Source organism: Xyrauchen texanus, chromosome 40 (assembly GCF_025860055.1).
Source record: "Xyrauchen texanus isolate HMW12.3.18 chromosome 40, RBS_HiC_50CHRs, whole genome shotgun sequence".
NCBI classification, from domain to species: Eukaryota; Metazoa; Chordata; class Actinopteri; order Cypriniformes; family Catostomidae; genus Xyrauchen; species Xyrauchen texanus.
In genome coordinates, this window is record NC_068315.1 from 20,736,228 (window position 1) to 20,751,932 (window position 15,705).

General features: G+C 37.6%; 2 protein-coding genes across 2 annotated transcripts; both read left to right on the forward strand.

Annotated features, from left to right (window-relative positions):
- minpp1b (multiple inositol-polyphosphate phosphatase 1b) lies at nt 1–5,528 on the forward strand. The gene is made up of 5 exons (XM_052113066.1): nt 1–679; nt 3,444–3,638; nt 3,738–3,835; nt 4,178–4,308; nt 4,650–5,528. Exons 1-5 carry the CDS (start codon nt 97–99, stop codon nt 5,026–5,028), a joined length of 1,386 nt encoding a protein of 461 aa, XP_051969026.1. The 5' UTR covers nt 1–96; the 3' UTR covers nt 5,029–5,528.
- Nucleotides 5,529–6,986: 1,458 nt separating this feature from the next.
- papss2b (3'-phosphoadenosine 5'-phosphosulfate synthase 2b) lies at nt 6,987–15,297 on the forward strand. The gene is made up of 12 exons (XM_052112904.1): nt 6,987–7,143; nt 9,910–10,024; nt 10,497–10,732; nt 10,845–10,983; nt 11,344–11,462; nt 11,616–11,729; nt 12,141–12,252; nt 12,843–13,048; nt 13,154–13,289; nt 13,586–13,854; nt 14,797–15,026; nt 15,152–15,297. Exons 1-12 carry the CDS (start codon nt 7,117–7,119, stop codon nt 15,291–15,293), a joined length of 1,845 nt encoding a protein of 614 aa, XP_051968864.1. The 5' UTR covers nt 6,987–7,116; the 3' UTR covers nt 15,294–15,297.
- Nucleotides 15,298–15,705: the final 408 nt, after the last annotated feature.

Consider the following 15,705-nt stretch of genomic DNA (forward strand, 5'->3'; position numbering starts at 1 on the left):
CTAATTCATGCATGGCACAGTTGAATGAATTACTTTACCTCCGATCTACAGGTATTTTCAGTGTAAAAGGTATAGCAAATCCAAAAACATCCAGAGATGAAAATAGATTACTTGCTCATAAACTTCATCATCACTTCTGTAAGCATTACCATGGTCCGTTTGTCATTCTCTAAACTTGCAAGACCATCAACAATACCGGGGATTGCACATTACTTCGGGACAAAAGGCAGGTACGAGGAAGTGAATCCACATCTTTTAGATGACATATTGTTCGTAAACAGATCGCTGCTGGGCCCCCCGTCTCCAGATTGCCATGCAATTCACTTGGTTTCGGTGATAAGACACGGGACTCGCTATCCGACGACCAAAAATGTGAAAAAGATCGCGGGTCTCTTTGATCTAGTCGCGTCTGAAGCGTCAGGATCAGCGCTGTGGCTCAATGACATTAAAAACAAATGGAAGATGTGGTACACTGAAGATATGGACGGCAGACTGGTGGAGAAAGGTCGAGATGACCATAGGCATTTGGCCATGAGGTTGGCACATTTATTCCCAACTTTGATTTCAGAGGAGAACCTCCGTGCCAACCGCATTGAGTTCATCACCAGCTCCAAGCACCGGTGTGTTGACAGTATCACCGCTTTCCAAGAGGGTCTCCACGGACTCTGGGATGTGCAGGGTAGGTTACAGTGTGCATTGTCTAGCCTGCAAGCTATAATGAGGAAGGACTGTCTCTAAATCTAAGCTTTTTTTTAAAGGTGTGCTCAGTAATTTTTTATAATTAAAAAGTTTTACTCCTAAAGGGCTAATTTGTAATTTTGAAGCATATATAAAATCATGACCACTCACATGAAATGAAGACGCCAGTTGTATCAGTGGTTTTATTTAGTTGTTTTATTCTACATGTAGAGGGCCCCCTCATGGGGGCTGCCATGTTTGGATCACATGACCAGACAATTTTCAATCTCAGTCACTTTGTTCGAAATTGCGAACTGTCAAAGTACTGTATTTGATGAAGGACGCACTTCTCAGATGGTAAAACAGCTGTTCTTTAGGAGTATGAATAGATTCTGGACATATTTCATCCAGGGATGTATATTGACTCGTAACCTGAATATGTGACGTAAGAACAACAACAGGTGGAAATAATCTGCTCTGATTTTGGTAAAAAAGGGTCAATCTTATTGGTAGATATAGCACTTAAAGTTGAAAAGAGCCATTTGACTCGTCGTTCTCCGCTGTTCTTTAAATCCAGTGTATTGAATGTGCATCGCCTCAGCGCCCAAGGGATTATGGGATGGTAAAGTGTCCAGTCGATTTAGACTTATGTCTCTGCTGAACACAAATGGGCTTTTCCCAATCAGTGGGTGTTTTGAAACCTTTGAGATTCCCTGCTTTCATTGGATAGTTTAGAAACGGCCATTCTGGATTGGAAACAGCCACTGATTACTAAAAAAAATGTTTGTATCAATTTTATCCCAATTTGGAATGCCCAAATCCACTAGGTCCTCTTGGTGGTCCTCTTAGTAGGTCCTCTTGGTGGTGCGGTTACTTACATCAATTCGAATGGCGGAAGACAAGTCTCAGTTGCCTCCGCTTCTGAGACATTCAATACGTGCATTTTATCACTTGACTCCTTGTGCATGACACAGCGTAGACTCACAGCATGTGGAGACTCATGCTTCTCTCTGCACAACTTACCATGTGCCCAATTGAGAGTGAGAACCCTTAATCATGACCACGAGGAGGTTACCCCATGTGACTGTAACCTCCCTTGCAACCGGGCCAATTGGTTGCTTAGGAGATCTGGCTGGAGTCACTCAGCACACCCTGGATTCGAATTCGCGACTCCAGGGGTGGTAGTCCGAGTCAATACTCGCTAAGCTACCCAGGCCCCTCACTGATTACTACATTGAGATTCCCTACTTCCATTGGATAGTTTAGTAACACCCATCCTGGTTTAAAAATGCTTACTGATTTGAAAACACCCATTACTGTTCTGCAGAGACCTATACTTGGGTCGATTCGCACTTTTGAGTCTCACCGAATATAGTAGGCCATCTGGGTATTTTTTGGTTACTGTTTTATGAATATTGAGGATTTGGACATACTGTTTTTGGCATACTACAGTATATATTAGGAAAGTATGGATATTCGGACGCAGTTATGCACAACATGTTGGGAATTACCATCATTTTAAATTGTAAACTCAGAATTCTATGAACGTCATAATTACCAACATGGCAGGGACATCAATAATTAAATGCGGTTTACACATTGTTCTGTTTGATATGCCATTTTATTGTAGTCAGTGTGACCTGGTGTACTTTCTTTGTTCTTGAACATATACAGTGCGTCCGGAAATTATTCACAGTGCTTCACTTTTTCCACATTTTGTTATGTTACAGCCTTATTCCAAAATGGATTAAATTAATTATTTTTCCTCAAAATTCTACAAGCAATAACCCATAATGACAACGTGAATGAAGTTTGTTTGAAATCTTTGCAAATGTATTAAAAATAAAAAAACAGGTGCATCCTGTTTCCACTGATCATCCTTGAGATGTTTCTACAACATGATTCTGCCATTATTTAAAGTTTAAAGACTTTTTGTCATTTTTGAATCTAGATGTTGTTTATGCATAGTACTCATCTTTTTCACAAGAAAATCAGGTTCAAAAGTTGAAGATTGATTACTTGAATTACTACTAAATTACTTGAAATGCCTATCCGTTGTTTGAATGATGCTGCTAGGACAAAAGTTTTATGGATGTTGTGGTTCATATTTATTGCCAAACACATTTACCACCCATGCAACATATGCTATTTCAGATCAGATTACAAAAACATTTATTTAGTAAACATTTAATATTTATTAATTTCTTTGGTGTAATAAAAATACCTTAAATACCTTTGAGCCCCATCTTCATAATTAACAATGGCAGATAACTAGATTTACCATGATTTGTTCCCTATCTAGGGATGTAGGAGTAATGGGTTAATCGAGTACTCATTCAGCTTTAAATGTTTGACTAGAAAAACACTACTTGAATATTGCAATTTGATTTTCCTTTGTGCCTTTGCCTGCTTGGGCGACAATGAAACAGCTTCTCTCACCTAAACGTTTCTATGTATGAGTGCTAATGTTATTTTTGACTCTAGATGTTGTTTATGCAACAAAAACATCCACATAATTAACTGGTTCAAAGGTTGAAAGTTCAACTAAGCAATCGATTACTCTTTTTTTTTTGTTTTTTTTTTTTTTTGTTAGTGTACTCGACTACAAAATTACTCGAAATTCCCATCCCTAATTTGAAGACAATGAGGGATTTCACTGCAACAAATCAGCTATATATTGTCTATTGTAGTGGTGTTCTATCTGTATAATCTTTATGGTTTAAGTATTGGCCCTTGAAAAAAGAATCAAATTCTTTTCTTTGCAGATATGGATTACAAACAATATGTGGATGATTCGTTGATGAGATTTTTTGATCATTGTGAGAGATTTGTTGAAAGTGTTGAAAACAACAAAACAGCATTGAATGAGGTAAATCGTTTCAAGTCCTCTGTTGAGATGGATGTAGTACGGAAGAAAATAGCCAACCGCCTTCAGATTCCATACAATCAAATCACCCCAGGTAATTACAGCATAATAAAACAAAATACCACATGTTAATATGATGCCTATTCAATAATCAATAAAAATGCTTAACAATAGTATTTTATTTCATTGTAAGATATGGCGGAGGCAGCTTTCTTTTTGTGCTCCTATGAGTTTGCCATCAAGTCTGAGAATTCACCCTGGTGTAATCTGCTGGATGAGTCAGATGCTCAAGTATGTATCTTGTTTGGAATTTGGTAATTTCCAGTAGATTCCAATAAATATTATAAAGATTCCAAGGATAATTCTACATGTCAGGTCAATTACATATAATTGATATTTAATGCAGCATTTATTACCTCTTCAATACTGTTGTAATTACAACCATTGCAGTTTAGGACATAATGATTAGTTTATATCATAACGCTCATAAAATCTTCATGATCATGTTTATGGAGCATAAAGTGTAATTCTAGATTGTCTCCTGAGTTTCTTTAATATAAATATCTTGGTAAATGATAATGGAAAGCTATGTTTATTCTCTGTTTCAGTAATGTGTTTTTGGCCCCTTGTCAGGTGCTGGAGTACAAAAATGACCTGAAACAGTACTGGAAGAGGGGATATGGACATGACATCAACCGTAAATCCAGCTGTCCTCTCTTTCATGATATATTCAAGCGTCTTGATAAGGCTGCCTATGACTACAGGTTAGGAGCTTTAGAAGTGTCTTTAAGGTGTATTTCCACCCCTCCACCTCCCCCTCCCCTCCCCCAAAAAACAAAAACTCCACCGAACATGCCTGTCTCTAATTGAGGATTGCTTTACTTAAAAAAAGTAAGGTTGTTGAAAATGTATATAGTATATACAGGTAGTATGTTCAGTGTTGTTTGTTAATTTCTTTGCTACCATTGTCTGGATTGTTGGATTTCATATGAAATATAACAGTGTGTAATCTCTTTTGAATTTCATATGAAATATAACAGTGTGTAATCTCTTTTGAATTTCATATGAAATATAACAGTGTGTAATCGCTTTTGAAATCCACCAGTTTCGGTGATGTAGAAAAAACTGCCACCATCCAGGTTGGTCATGGTGAGACCTTGCTGCCTCTCCTCTCTCTGATGGGCTTTTTTAAGGATGAAAAACCTCTGACAGCGGAGAACTTCTCATTGCAGCACAACCGCAAGTTCCGCACCAGTCAGATTGTACCTTATGCTGCAAACCTAGTCTTTGTCCTGTATGATTGCACTGAAGGACTCCGAGTACAGTTGTTTCTCAATGAGAAGCCCATTAATTTTCCCAATATTCACCACTCTGCTCCATTATATGAAACAGTCATAAAGCATTACTCAGAGCTCCTTCATGGCTGTGATTTTAATAAGGAATGTGACGTGCCTCAATCAAACCTCAGGAATACTGAGCTGTGAGTCAGGTTATAAAATTAGGGATTTCAGGGACAATCACTGTGTGCTTGTGAAATGCTTTGTGAAATGTGTAATTTTTTTTTTTAGTTTTTGAGGTGCATTATACTTTTGATTCTCTTCAGGAATTTTTTTTTTTTTCTTTTATAATTAGAGGTCCAATTTATTATTTTATTTATTTGACAGCTTACCAAATTACATATATAGAGCGCATTTGTGTTTAAAGAGTTCTGTTTTTGTTTTCTTGTGTAGGAATTCCACTTTCTTCCTAAACTTGTTTTATTTGCCAAAGTACTCAAGAGAAATGTTGTTGTAAGGTGCTAAATATATTATTTTCTTTTTATTGGAAGTAATTTAAAGAATATTTATTTTCATTGCTCTGTGCATTTTCCAAATATATCACTTTTATCAATAACCAAAATGTATTCTAGTTTTTGTAAAAATTGATTTTCAAAAAAATGTATCTTGCTATTGAAGGAAAGACCATAATGTTGTCATTACCTGAAAAATCAAGTTGTCTTAATTAAATATTAAGTCTCAACACAAATACCTATGTTTCTTGAACTCATTTATCTTAAAAATAAAAAAAGATTTTATGTTAATAACTCATGATTGAGTACATAATTGAGGCAAGAAGGAATACCCCAAATTATTTGATTATTATTGATATTAATAAATTTGAATTTTTTTTATTGTTTCAGAGGGAACTTATGGGGGCAATTAAATAGTTTATAGAGGTTTTAGCTCTTTATAGATTTATTTGTTGTTTTGTTGCAAATAGTTGTTTTGTGTGATGACACCATAAGGGTGATCTGTGTCCCCTTAGATCAAGTTAAACCCCTTAAAATCTTATTTCAGTTATCCTTGTGCATGTGCAACTGAAGTAACTGGAGTGGTGGTGGTGTAGTGGCTAAAGCACATAACTGTTAATCAGAAGGTTGCTGGTTCGATCCTCACGGGGCGAGGGGAGCAAGGCACTTAACTCCAGGTTGCTCTGGGGGGTTGTCCCTGTAATAAGTGCACTGTAAGTCGCTTTTGATAAAAGCGTCTGCCAAATGCATAAATGTAAATGTAAAAATTTAAGTATATGCATTTCTGTGGAGAAATAAGTTAATGATTGACCTAGAATCAGTTATAATCTTCTTTTATTTGAGCTGTGTTATTATATGTTCTTTATTTAAGTAAATTCAACTCAAATTAAGTAGAAACAACAATATTTAAGTATCAAATCTGAGGCAAGTCTACTTGCTTCTAGTTACCTTAACTTAAATAAGTAAGATTATTCCACATGAACACCAAGTTAAATTAACTTAATCACACAGATTTAGGAGACACAATTAATTTACTCAATCAGTTGAGTAGTCAACTTTTCAAGGTTTTCAGTGGAGATCTCATGATTCAGAAATGTCACTTTGTTACACAAAGGATATAATAAAAAAAATAATATGTAACGCAGTTCAATGGAAAGGAGGAGGCGAGAACCGGCTTGATAAAATAAATAATAGTTTAAAATAAAACTGAAGCAAAAGACAAACACACATGACTGACATAAAAAAATGTAAACTATATCTCTCTCATCACACCACTGTCCGTAATCGGCCTTTATCCCTCTCAGAGGCTTAATTAGCCTGAAAAGGGACCGGGTGACGAATGAGGGTGAGTAAATGATTTTGAGGCAAAAATGTGATGATTTTTTTTGCGTGAACTATCCCTTTAAGATTCGATTCTATGTCGTTTATATAATGTGAGCACTATGGTTCACAGATCATTTATTTTTATTGTGTAGCCTTGTATTTGCCCAGTATAAGTTCAAAAGATTTTAAAATAAGATTTTAAAAACTAAATATCAATTTATACACCAATTTGTATGACACATAGCAGTTTTCTCTCAATGTAAGTTTCAGTCTCGCATGTGTTATGATTGTGACGTTGGCACGCTACGCGGGACTCTGAAGATGGTTGGAGGAGGATTTTAGGAAGAGCGCTGAGTATTACGTGTCTAAAACCTTCTAACTTCAACAAACTTTACTTTCTCTTTGCCTAAATTTATAAAGGCTTACGTCTCGAGAAAGAGTCGGACAGCCTTGTGGCATTATGTCTGGGATGAAAAAGCAGAAAACGGTACGTTTGCACATATTCGGCTTTTTTCTCATTGAGCTATAAAATGTTGCATCGCACACCAATTGCGGAATGTCACCAGATTTAAAAGAGAATATGGACTCGTCGTTTGTATCACAAATAATGCCATCCGTCGCATTTACTGCGTTTACACAATGTATTTCTTTTAAAAACTGTTTGTTATGAAAATGTTACATTTAGCCTATGCAACAGCCAAGTAAAGAATAGTTGCTGGAGTTTTCTGATCAGTTCAAGGAACTAGGATAAATATGGTGTGACCGCTGCTCCAAGCGAACAGAAGTGTTTGATAATGTTTCTGGTGTGCTGATTATGTAAATGTTAATAGGTTTTAACATTTCTTCAACTTCAGGCACTTTTATGTCCCAACTTTTTCTTTTTTCTTTTACTTTTTGTCATATGAAGGTTTAGGCAGATTAGCACTTTACAACTTTTCACCTGGCCTTAATAATTTATATATGGTACTTTTTAATGACTTTTATGTATACATGTTAATGTTTTAGCCTTGTCCCAGATCCAGCTCAATATTAAACTCTGAAAATCCATAATAATAATAATAATAATAATAATAATAATATATAAATATATATAGATATTTAATTCAATAAATTAAACATTTATTATGTGGAAAGGATGTCTATGATAATATATACACAGTTTTGGCACCGCACCAAAAAAAATTCCTAAAATTACATACTAATCAAGTCAACAAAAGTGTCAGTAAAGAGCATCATTAAAGGAATATTCCAGATTCAGTACAAGTTAAGCTCATTCGACAGCATTTGTGTCATATTGTTGATTACCACAAAAATGTATTTTTACTTCTTAAAAAAAGCAAGATTTGAGGTTACAGTGAGACACTTACTATGGAAGTGAATTGACATTTACACAGAAAAGTTTAGTAAGCAATTTTGTCACACTGAAATCATGTTTGAATGCATATTGTGGCTATACTTCTGAAACAGTGAATATTTTAACATTCAAAAATTGGCCCCCATTTACTTCCATTGTAAGTGCCTCACTGTAACCCAGATTTTTGAATTTTTTTTCCCCTCCCCTTTTTCTCCCAAATTTGGAATACCCAATTCCCAATGCACTCTAAGTCCTTGTAGTGGCGTAGTGACTCAGCTTAATTGGGGTGTTGGAGGACGAATCTCAGTTGCCTCCGAATCTGAGACCGTCAATCGTGCATCTTATCACGTATCAACTTTTGCCTTGTTGAGGGTGTGGCATCCACGCATAACTCACCATGTGAACCACTGAGAGCGAGAACCACGTTATAGTGAACACGGGGAGGTTACCACATCTGACTTTACCCTCACTAGCAACCGGGCCAATTTGGTTGCTTAGGAGACCTGGCTGGAGTCTCTCAGCACGCCTTAGATTCGAACTCATGACTCCAGGGGTGGTAGTCAACGTCAGTACTCGCTGAGCTACCCAGGCCCCCTTTGCTTTTTTTAAGAAAAGGAGGGACACGGGGGCCTGAGTAGGAAGGTCTCCTAAGCAACCAAATTGGCCCGGTTGCTAGGGAGGGTAGAGTCACATGTGGTAACCTCCTTGTGGTTGCGATTAGTGGTTCTCGCTCTCAATGGGGTGTGTGGTAAGTTGTACAAGGACTGCGGAGAGTAGCATTAACCTCCACATGCCGAGTCTCTGCAGTATCATGCACAACGAGCCACGTGATAAGATGCATGGATTGACTGTCTCAGAAGCAGAGGCAACTGAGACTTGTCCTCTGCCACCGAAAAGAAAAGGAGGAACAAATCAAAATACATTTTTGTGGTATCAACATTATGCCACAAATGCTGTCGATTGAGCTTAAACTGTATTGAACCTGGAATAGTCCTTTCAAAATTAAATAAGAGACAACAAAAAGTGAGTGTGAAAAATGTTTTAATGATACTTTACTTTCTATAAGTACTTTCAATGCTGAAGTAACACCAATATGTGATTCCAGTTTATTCTCAGTAACACTCTTCTAGAGAAAGTCTGCCTTCTGAATCTAGTTAAGTATCCAAACAAATCTCATATAAGATTGTTGTTCGTAAGTTAGTTCCTAATGAAGCCAGGATATTGCATGTCCTGTATCAAGGAGATTGTGTACCTATGGGAATTAAAAAACCTCAGGGTCACTGAATCAAGATGGGATTTTGTGTGTATCCACTGAGCCTGGGGGCTGCCGAGAGAAAAAGAGATTTATGGCCCTGTTCCAGCTTCAGCAGGCCACCCGTCCATGAACCTGTATGAATAGCCCTGTTTGTTTCCTCAATCCTTTCTCAGAAGTCACTCTGTTCTCAATACTGATGACGTAGTCAGATACACATGAATATAAACCACTAGAGCAGAATTGTGCATTCCAAAGAATGCGTTCTGTATTTTAATTCTGTCCGTAACATGCCACTCTTAGTCATCGGACAAATGTGGAGATAAAGTTAAACACTTTCTCAATCCGATCCTCTGTCCCTATAGCAACACAATGTCATTATCTTATTCAGTTAAGGTAGAAATGTTAAGAGATATGGTACCCAGTTGTAAAAAAAATAAATAAAACAAATCTGTAAATTACGAAAATCCTTAGATGTAACTGTAAGGCTATTGTCATTTAGGGTTTACTTAACTTAAGGGGTTCCTTACAACCAGCTGCAGGCCTACCTTTTATGCTCTGACTGTGCAATTTGCGCAACTGTTCCTCTGTGTATACTTACCTTTAAATCAGGTATATCTTGTATGTCTACCTTTTCTTGTTTGCAGGACCTGCAGAGAGCAACTGATGTTGTGTACCAAGCTCACCATGTGAGTAGAATCAAGCGTGGTCAAGTGGTTGGTACCAGAGGTGGCTTTCGTGGCTGTACTGTTTGGCTGACAGGTGAGAATTTCTTACAGTTAAACGTGAAGGAGAAAATTTAATAGTACAACTTAAAAGGATAGTTTACCCAAAAATGAAAATTCTCATCATTTACTAACCCTCATGCCATCCCACCTCTGTAGGTCCTCACAATGCAAGTGAATGGGTACCATAGTTTTGAATCTCCAAAAAGCACATAAAGGCATAATAAAAGTAATCCATAAGACTCCAGTGGTTTAATCGATGTCTTCAAAAGCAATATGATAGGTGTGTGTGTGAGAAACAGATCAATCATCATTTTTTACTCTAAATTATCTTCCCTACCCAGTATGTGGCGATATACATGAAGAATGTGAATCGCCAAAAAACGAGAAAGTGGAGATTGATAAAAAATAAAAATCATAATAATATTTGGGTGCACTATTCCTTAATCTGAATTCAATTTAGTTCATCAAAACCATTTTGATGATGTTAATGAGGATGTTTCCTACAGGGCTGTCTGGTGCAGGAAAAACGACTATTGGATTCGCTTTGGAGGAATATCTGGTTTCACATGCAATTCCCTGCTACTCACTTGACGGTGACAATATCCGACATGGTTTGAACAAAAACCTGGGCTTCACTGCAGCTGACAGGGAAGAGAATGTCCGACGTATTGCAGAAGTGGCCAGGATGTTTGCAGATGCCGGACTGGTTTGCATTACTAGTTTCATTTCACCATTTACTAAGGTATAATGAAATTGTGAGACCACAGAGGTTCCCAAATGACATAATATTTTCCAAGACTTTCTGAAACATGATGGGTTGAGTCAATAGTTGTATGTGCACTAAATCAAAACAGGATCGAAACGAGGCCAGGAAGATCCATGAGAAAGCAGGTCTGCCGTTCTTTGAGGTGTTTGTAAATGCACCTCTGGATGTATGTGAGAATAGAGATGTGAAAGGACTTTATAAAAAGGCCCGTGCTGGAGAGATTAAAGGTATTTTGATATGGAATTTGTGTGACTTTGCTGTTTTTATTTTTTGTCCCAATGTTAAAAGTTAAGTGTGTATTTTCTGTTCCACTAGCATCACCAAGCTGAACTGCAAAAATAATGCCCCAAAACAAAGCCACTATTAATGTCAGTGTTGGGCAGGTTGGGATACTTGTACCACAGTTTACACTTTTTGGTAAAAATGTACTTTTCAAATGACTTTCTTCAACTCAACCTTTTTTTGGACTTAAGAATTGAGAGCCATCATAAAACAAATGCCAGTAATGTGATTTACATAAGAGCATATATGTTTAATAGATACTCATATTTAGAAAAAGTTTCACTCTTATGTTTTAAATTGCATAGGTTTTACAGGAATAGACTCTGACTATGAGAAACCTGAATCCCCTGAGCTTGTGTTAAAGACAGGAGAGCTCACTGTTAATGACTGCATTCCGCAACTAGTGGAGCTCTTGAAGGAACAGGTGGGCCAGTGTTTCAGTTCTGCTCATCAAATGGATCCTTGTGTTTTGCCAGTAATCCATATGATCATGCAAGAAAGTGCTGCAAATTGGCAGATTTCAGAAGAGAGGTGTAACTTATAGACAATCACTGACAAGATGATTTGTTTATAACAGGATATTGTGCCAACGGGTGTGGCAGAGGAAGTGAATGAGCTCTTTGTTCCTGAAAACAAGCTGGACCTGGTGCTGAGTGATGCTGAGACACTCCCAACGGTCACCATCACAGAGGTAATGCAGCCCTTCAAACAGATTTCTTACTGCTGCACCACAGACATTTTGACAGTTCAGTCAACTGAGAGCTTCATTGTAGCTTGTTTTTTGGGAGGAAAAGTCAACTGCATAATATACATTTCCGCAAACTTGGCAATACCAGATAATTTTAATAATGGGATTTTCCACGTCTGGAAAAGTCAAATAAAAAAAATTAAACTTTAACAGCAAATATGTTTTTTTTTTCACTTGCACTCAGCTCTAAATTATTTCATTGGTTAGAAACTGTTCTTTTGAGTTACATTATTTTTAAAATCCACGAATCACCCTGTTGCTTAAAGACAATTCCCTGTTTAATCCAAGTTGTTATTTTGTATCAAATCATCGTTCTTATCAAGTCCTGAGGGTTGTCTCTCTCTGGTCCTATAGCTAGACTTGCAGTGGGTACAGGTTCTGGCTGAGGGATGGGCGACTCCACTTAGAGGATTCATGAGGGAGAGAGAATTCCTGCAAGTTCTGCACTTTGGAACTTTACTTGATGGTTAGAACATTTCCAAACTCATAGTTTGAATTCAGATATCATATTATATATTTTCAGTCTTTGGGTAAAGCTTTTCTATATATATTGGGACCAAAAAATTTTTGGACACTTTTTGACACTTAAGTCACGCTTAGAAATGTCTGCAATGCATGAAGTCAAGTGGTTTTTATTGTCGTTTCCTATTGCATACAGGGGAAGAAATGAAACGAAATGTCTCCCGTGACCACAGTACATAACATTTAACATGTAACATGTCTTACAAAATTATCACAGGTAGACACATGAATTAGTACAGCACTGCATGCCATTGCATTAGATACAAAGCAGACATATTCTCAGAACTAGTCATTTTTTTTTAATCAACTGGTCTTAACATGATTTTTTTTTTTTAGTGGATGTGTGTCAGTTCCCCTCAAGTTCACACAGGTGTCCTTCCAGTAGTGTAGTTCATCACATTAACTACTGACACGTTAAACTGTTGAAAACCAGAGTGTCCAAATACTTTTTGAAGCCACTATTTATCCATTTTAACTGTTTTTGTACAGCTTCTAAATCCTAAGCATCAAAATAACCTCATTTTATGTTTTTAGGTGGGACCATCAATATGTCTGTGCCCATCGTGCTGCCCGTTGCCAAGGAGGACAAGGAGAGGCTTGACAGTTGTGCTGATTTTGCCCTGGAATTCAAAGGTCGCAAAGTTGCAATCATGCGCAACCCCGAGTTTTATGAGCATCGTAAGGAAGAGAGGTGTGCCAGGCAATGGGGGACAACATGCCCCCAACATCCACACATCAAGGTGAGAAGACACATATGATAGACATTGCTTTAGTTTCTGTCCATATCTTCATATGTTTTTTCTTGCTAATATATTGCCAATGATATGATTTTCTGCTTTGTATAGATGGTAATGCAGGGTGGTGATTGGCTGGCCGGTGGAGACTTGGAGGTGATTGAGCGAATTAGGTGGAATGATGGTCTTGACCAGTACCGGCTCACTCCTCGGGAGCTAAGACAGAAATTTAAAGAAATGAGAGCTGGTGAAAAATGAAAGTTGTGGAAGTGAAACATGAAATAACTTCACCTGGAATCGATGGTAATAAGGCAAACACTGCAAGACACAAAACAAAAACATACTGTTGTTCTAATGAAACATTCAGTCATTTTCAAGAATCAGATTTATAAAGCTTTTATAATCCTATAATAAATGTGTTGGAACTAAATGCATAAATGCTAATTGAAATGTAACAACATCCCAAAATAAGTTTGACTAAATTACCTCAAATTTAGCTACATTTAAAATGAAGCAAACATTAGTGGTATATCTTTCCCGCAGATGCCGTCTTTGCCTTCCAGCTGCGTAATCCTGTGCACAACGGCCATGCTCTCCTCATGCAGGACACCAAGCGCCGCCTGCTAGAGCGAGGCTACAAGAACCCTGTGCTGCTTCTGCACCCTCTGGGAGGCTGGACCAAAGAGGACGATGTGCCACTGGACTGGCGCATGAAACAGCATGCTGCTGTGCTGGAAGAGGGGGTGCTGGATCCGGCAAGCACTATTGTGGTCATTTTCCCATCACCTATGATGTATGCCGGGCCTACAGAGGTCAGACTCTTGCTAAACATGTTACACTAAATCAAATTAGAGGCAGTGTTGTGAACAGAAAGCCATTCTTAAAGGTGAAGTGTGTAATTTTGGAAACTCTAACGGCACCAAAAGGAATTGCAAAAATTATGACTTTCCACTAATATATTCCGTTTGGTGCAAGGAATAGTTCACCCAAAAAGGAAAATTCTCTCATCATTTACTCAAGTGTAGGACATTTTTTTTTCTGCCGAACACAAACAAAGATTTTTTTTCTTGGCTATGTACGTCCTCACAATGCAAGTGAATGGTGACCAAAACTTTGAAGCTCCAAAAAGCATATAAATGCAGCATAAAAGCAATCCATACGACTCCTAATCTAATTGATTTTGTGTGAGAATAAATCAAAATATAATATAAATCTTGCCATTGCAATCTCTAGGTACAAAAATGATTTGCAGGTCGATTACATTTTCTAGTGCTTGACGCATACACAAAGTGCTAGATGATGATAGGAATTATAATCAAGCTTGAAATCATGATCGCCAAGGAGACTGGTGATGTCAACATTTATCATGAAAATGGAGTTATAATTTGGCCTGTTCAAACACAAAACCAGTTAGATCGCTTCAGAAGACAACCAGAAGAGTGTGGATTACTTTTATACTGCCTTTATATGCTTTTTGGAACTTAAAGTTTTGATAAAAATTCACTTACATTGTGAGGACCTACAGAGCTGAGAAGTTCTTCTAAGAAAAATTTGTTCAGCAGAAGAACGTCCTACACATCTGGGATGGCATGAGGGCAAGTAAATGATGAGAGAATGTTCATTTCTGGGTGAACTATCGCTTAACTTTTAAAGCACTTTTTCTTTTGAAGCTTTTTGTAATACAAAACATTTGTGAGTCAAACCAATTCTAAACCAGTGAGATTGTTGATAAATAATCTGCATTCCCCTCACAGGTACAGTGGCATTGTCGTGCCCGGATGATTGCTGGGGCCAACTTTTACATTGTAGGACGAGACCCAGCAGGTATGCCCCACCCGGAGACAAAGCAGGACCTGTACGAGCCCACACACGGTGGAAAAGTATTGACCATGGCACCAGGCCTCACTTCTCTAGAGATTATTCCATTCATAGTTGCTGCATACAACAAAGTTAAGAAGGCCATGGATTTTTACGACAAGGAAAGGTGTGAAAATATTAAATTTTTAGCCCTTATGACCGCAAAGAAATGTTGGTATTATTGTATATACAATACAATTTGACAAACATTCATTGCCTGAACTTGAAGTAAACTGCATTTCTGTTTTTCAGACACGATGAATTTGAGTTCATCTCAGGTACCAAAATGCGAAGCCTCACCCGAAGTGGGCAGAACCCTCCAGATGGTTTCATGGCCCTCAAAGCATGGAAAGTCCTAGCTGAGTACTATAGTTCTCTGCAAAAGTACCAGTGAGAAATAACCACTGGCCTCTATATAATTTAGCTCTATATAATCTATGTCTTTAGAAATTCTAAAAATAGGTTTATAGACTGATGCATTTTATATATACACTCACCTAAAGGATTATTAGGAACACCTGTTCAATTTCTCATTAATGCAATTATCTAATCAACCAATCACATGGCAGTTGCTTCAATGCATTTAGGGGTGTGGTCCTGGTCAAGACAATCTCCTGAACTCCAAACTGAATGTCAGAATGGGAAAGAAAGGTGATTTAAGCAATTTTGAGCGTGGCATGTTTGTTGGTGCCAGACAGGCCGGTCTGAGTATTTCACAATCTGCTCAGTTACTGGGATTTTCACGCACAACCATTTCTAGGGTTTACAAAGAATGGTGTGAAAAGGGAAAAACATCCAGTATGCGG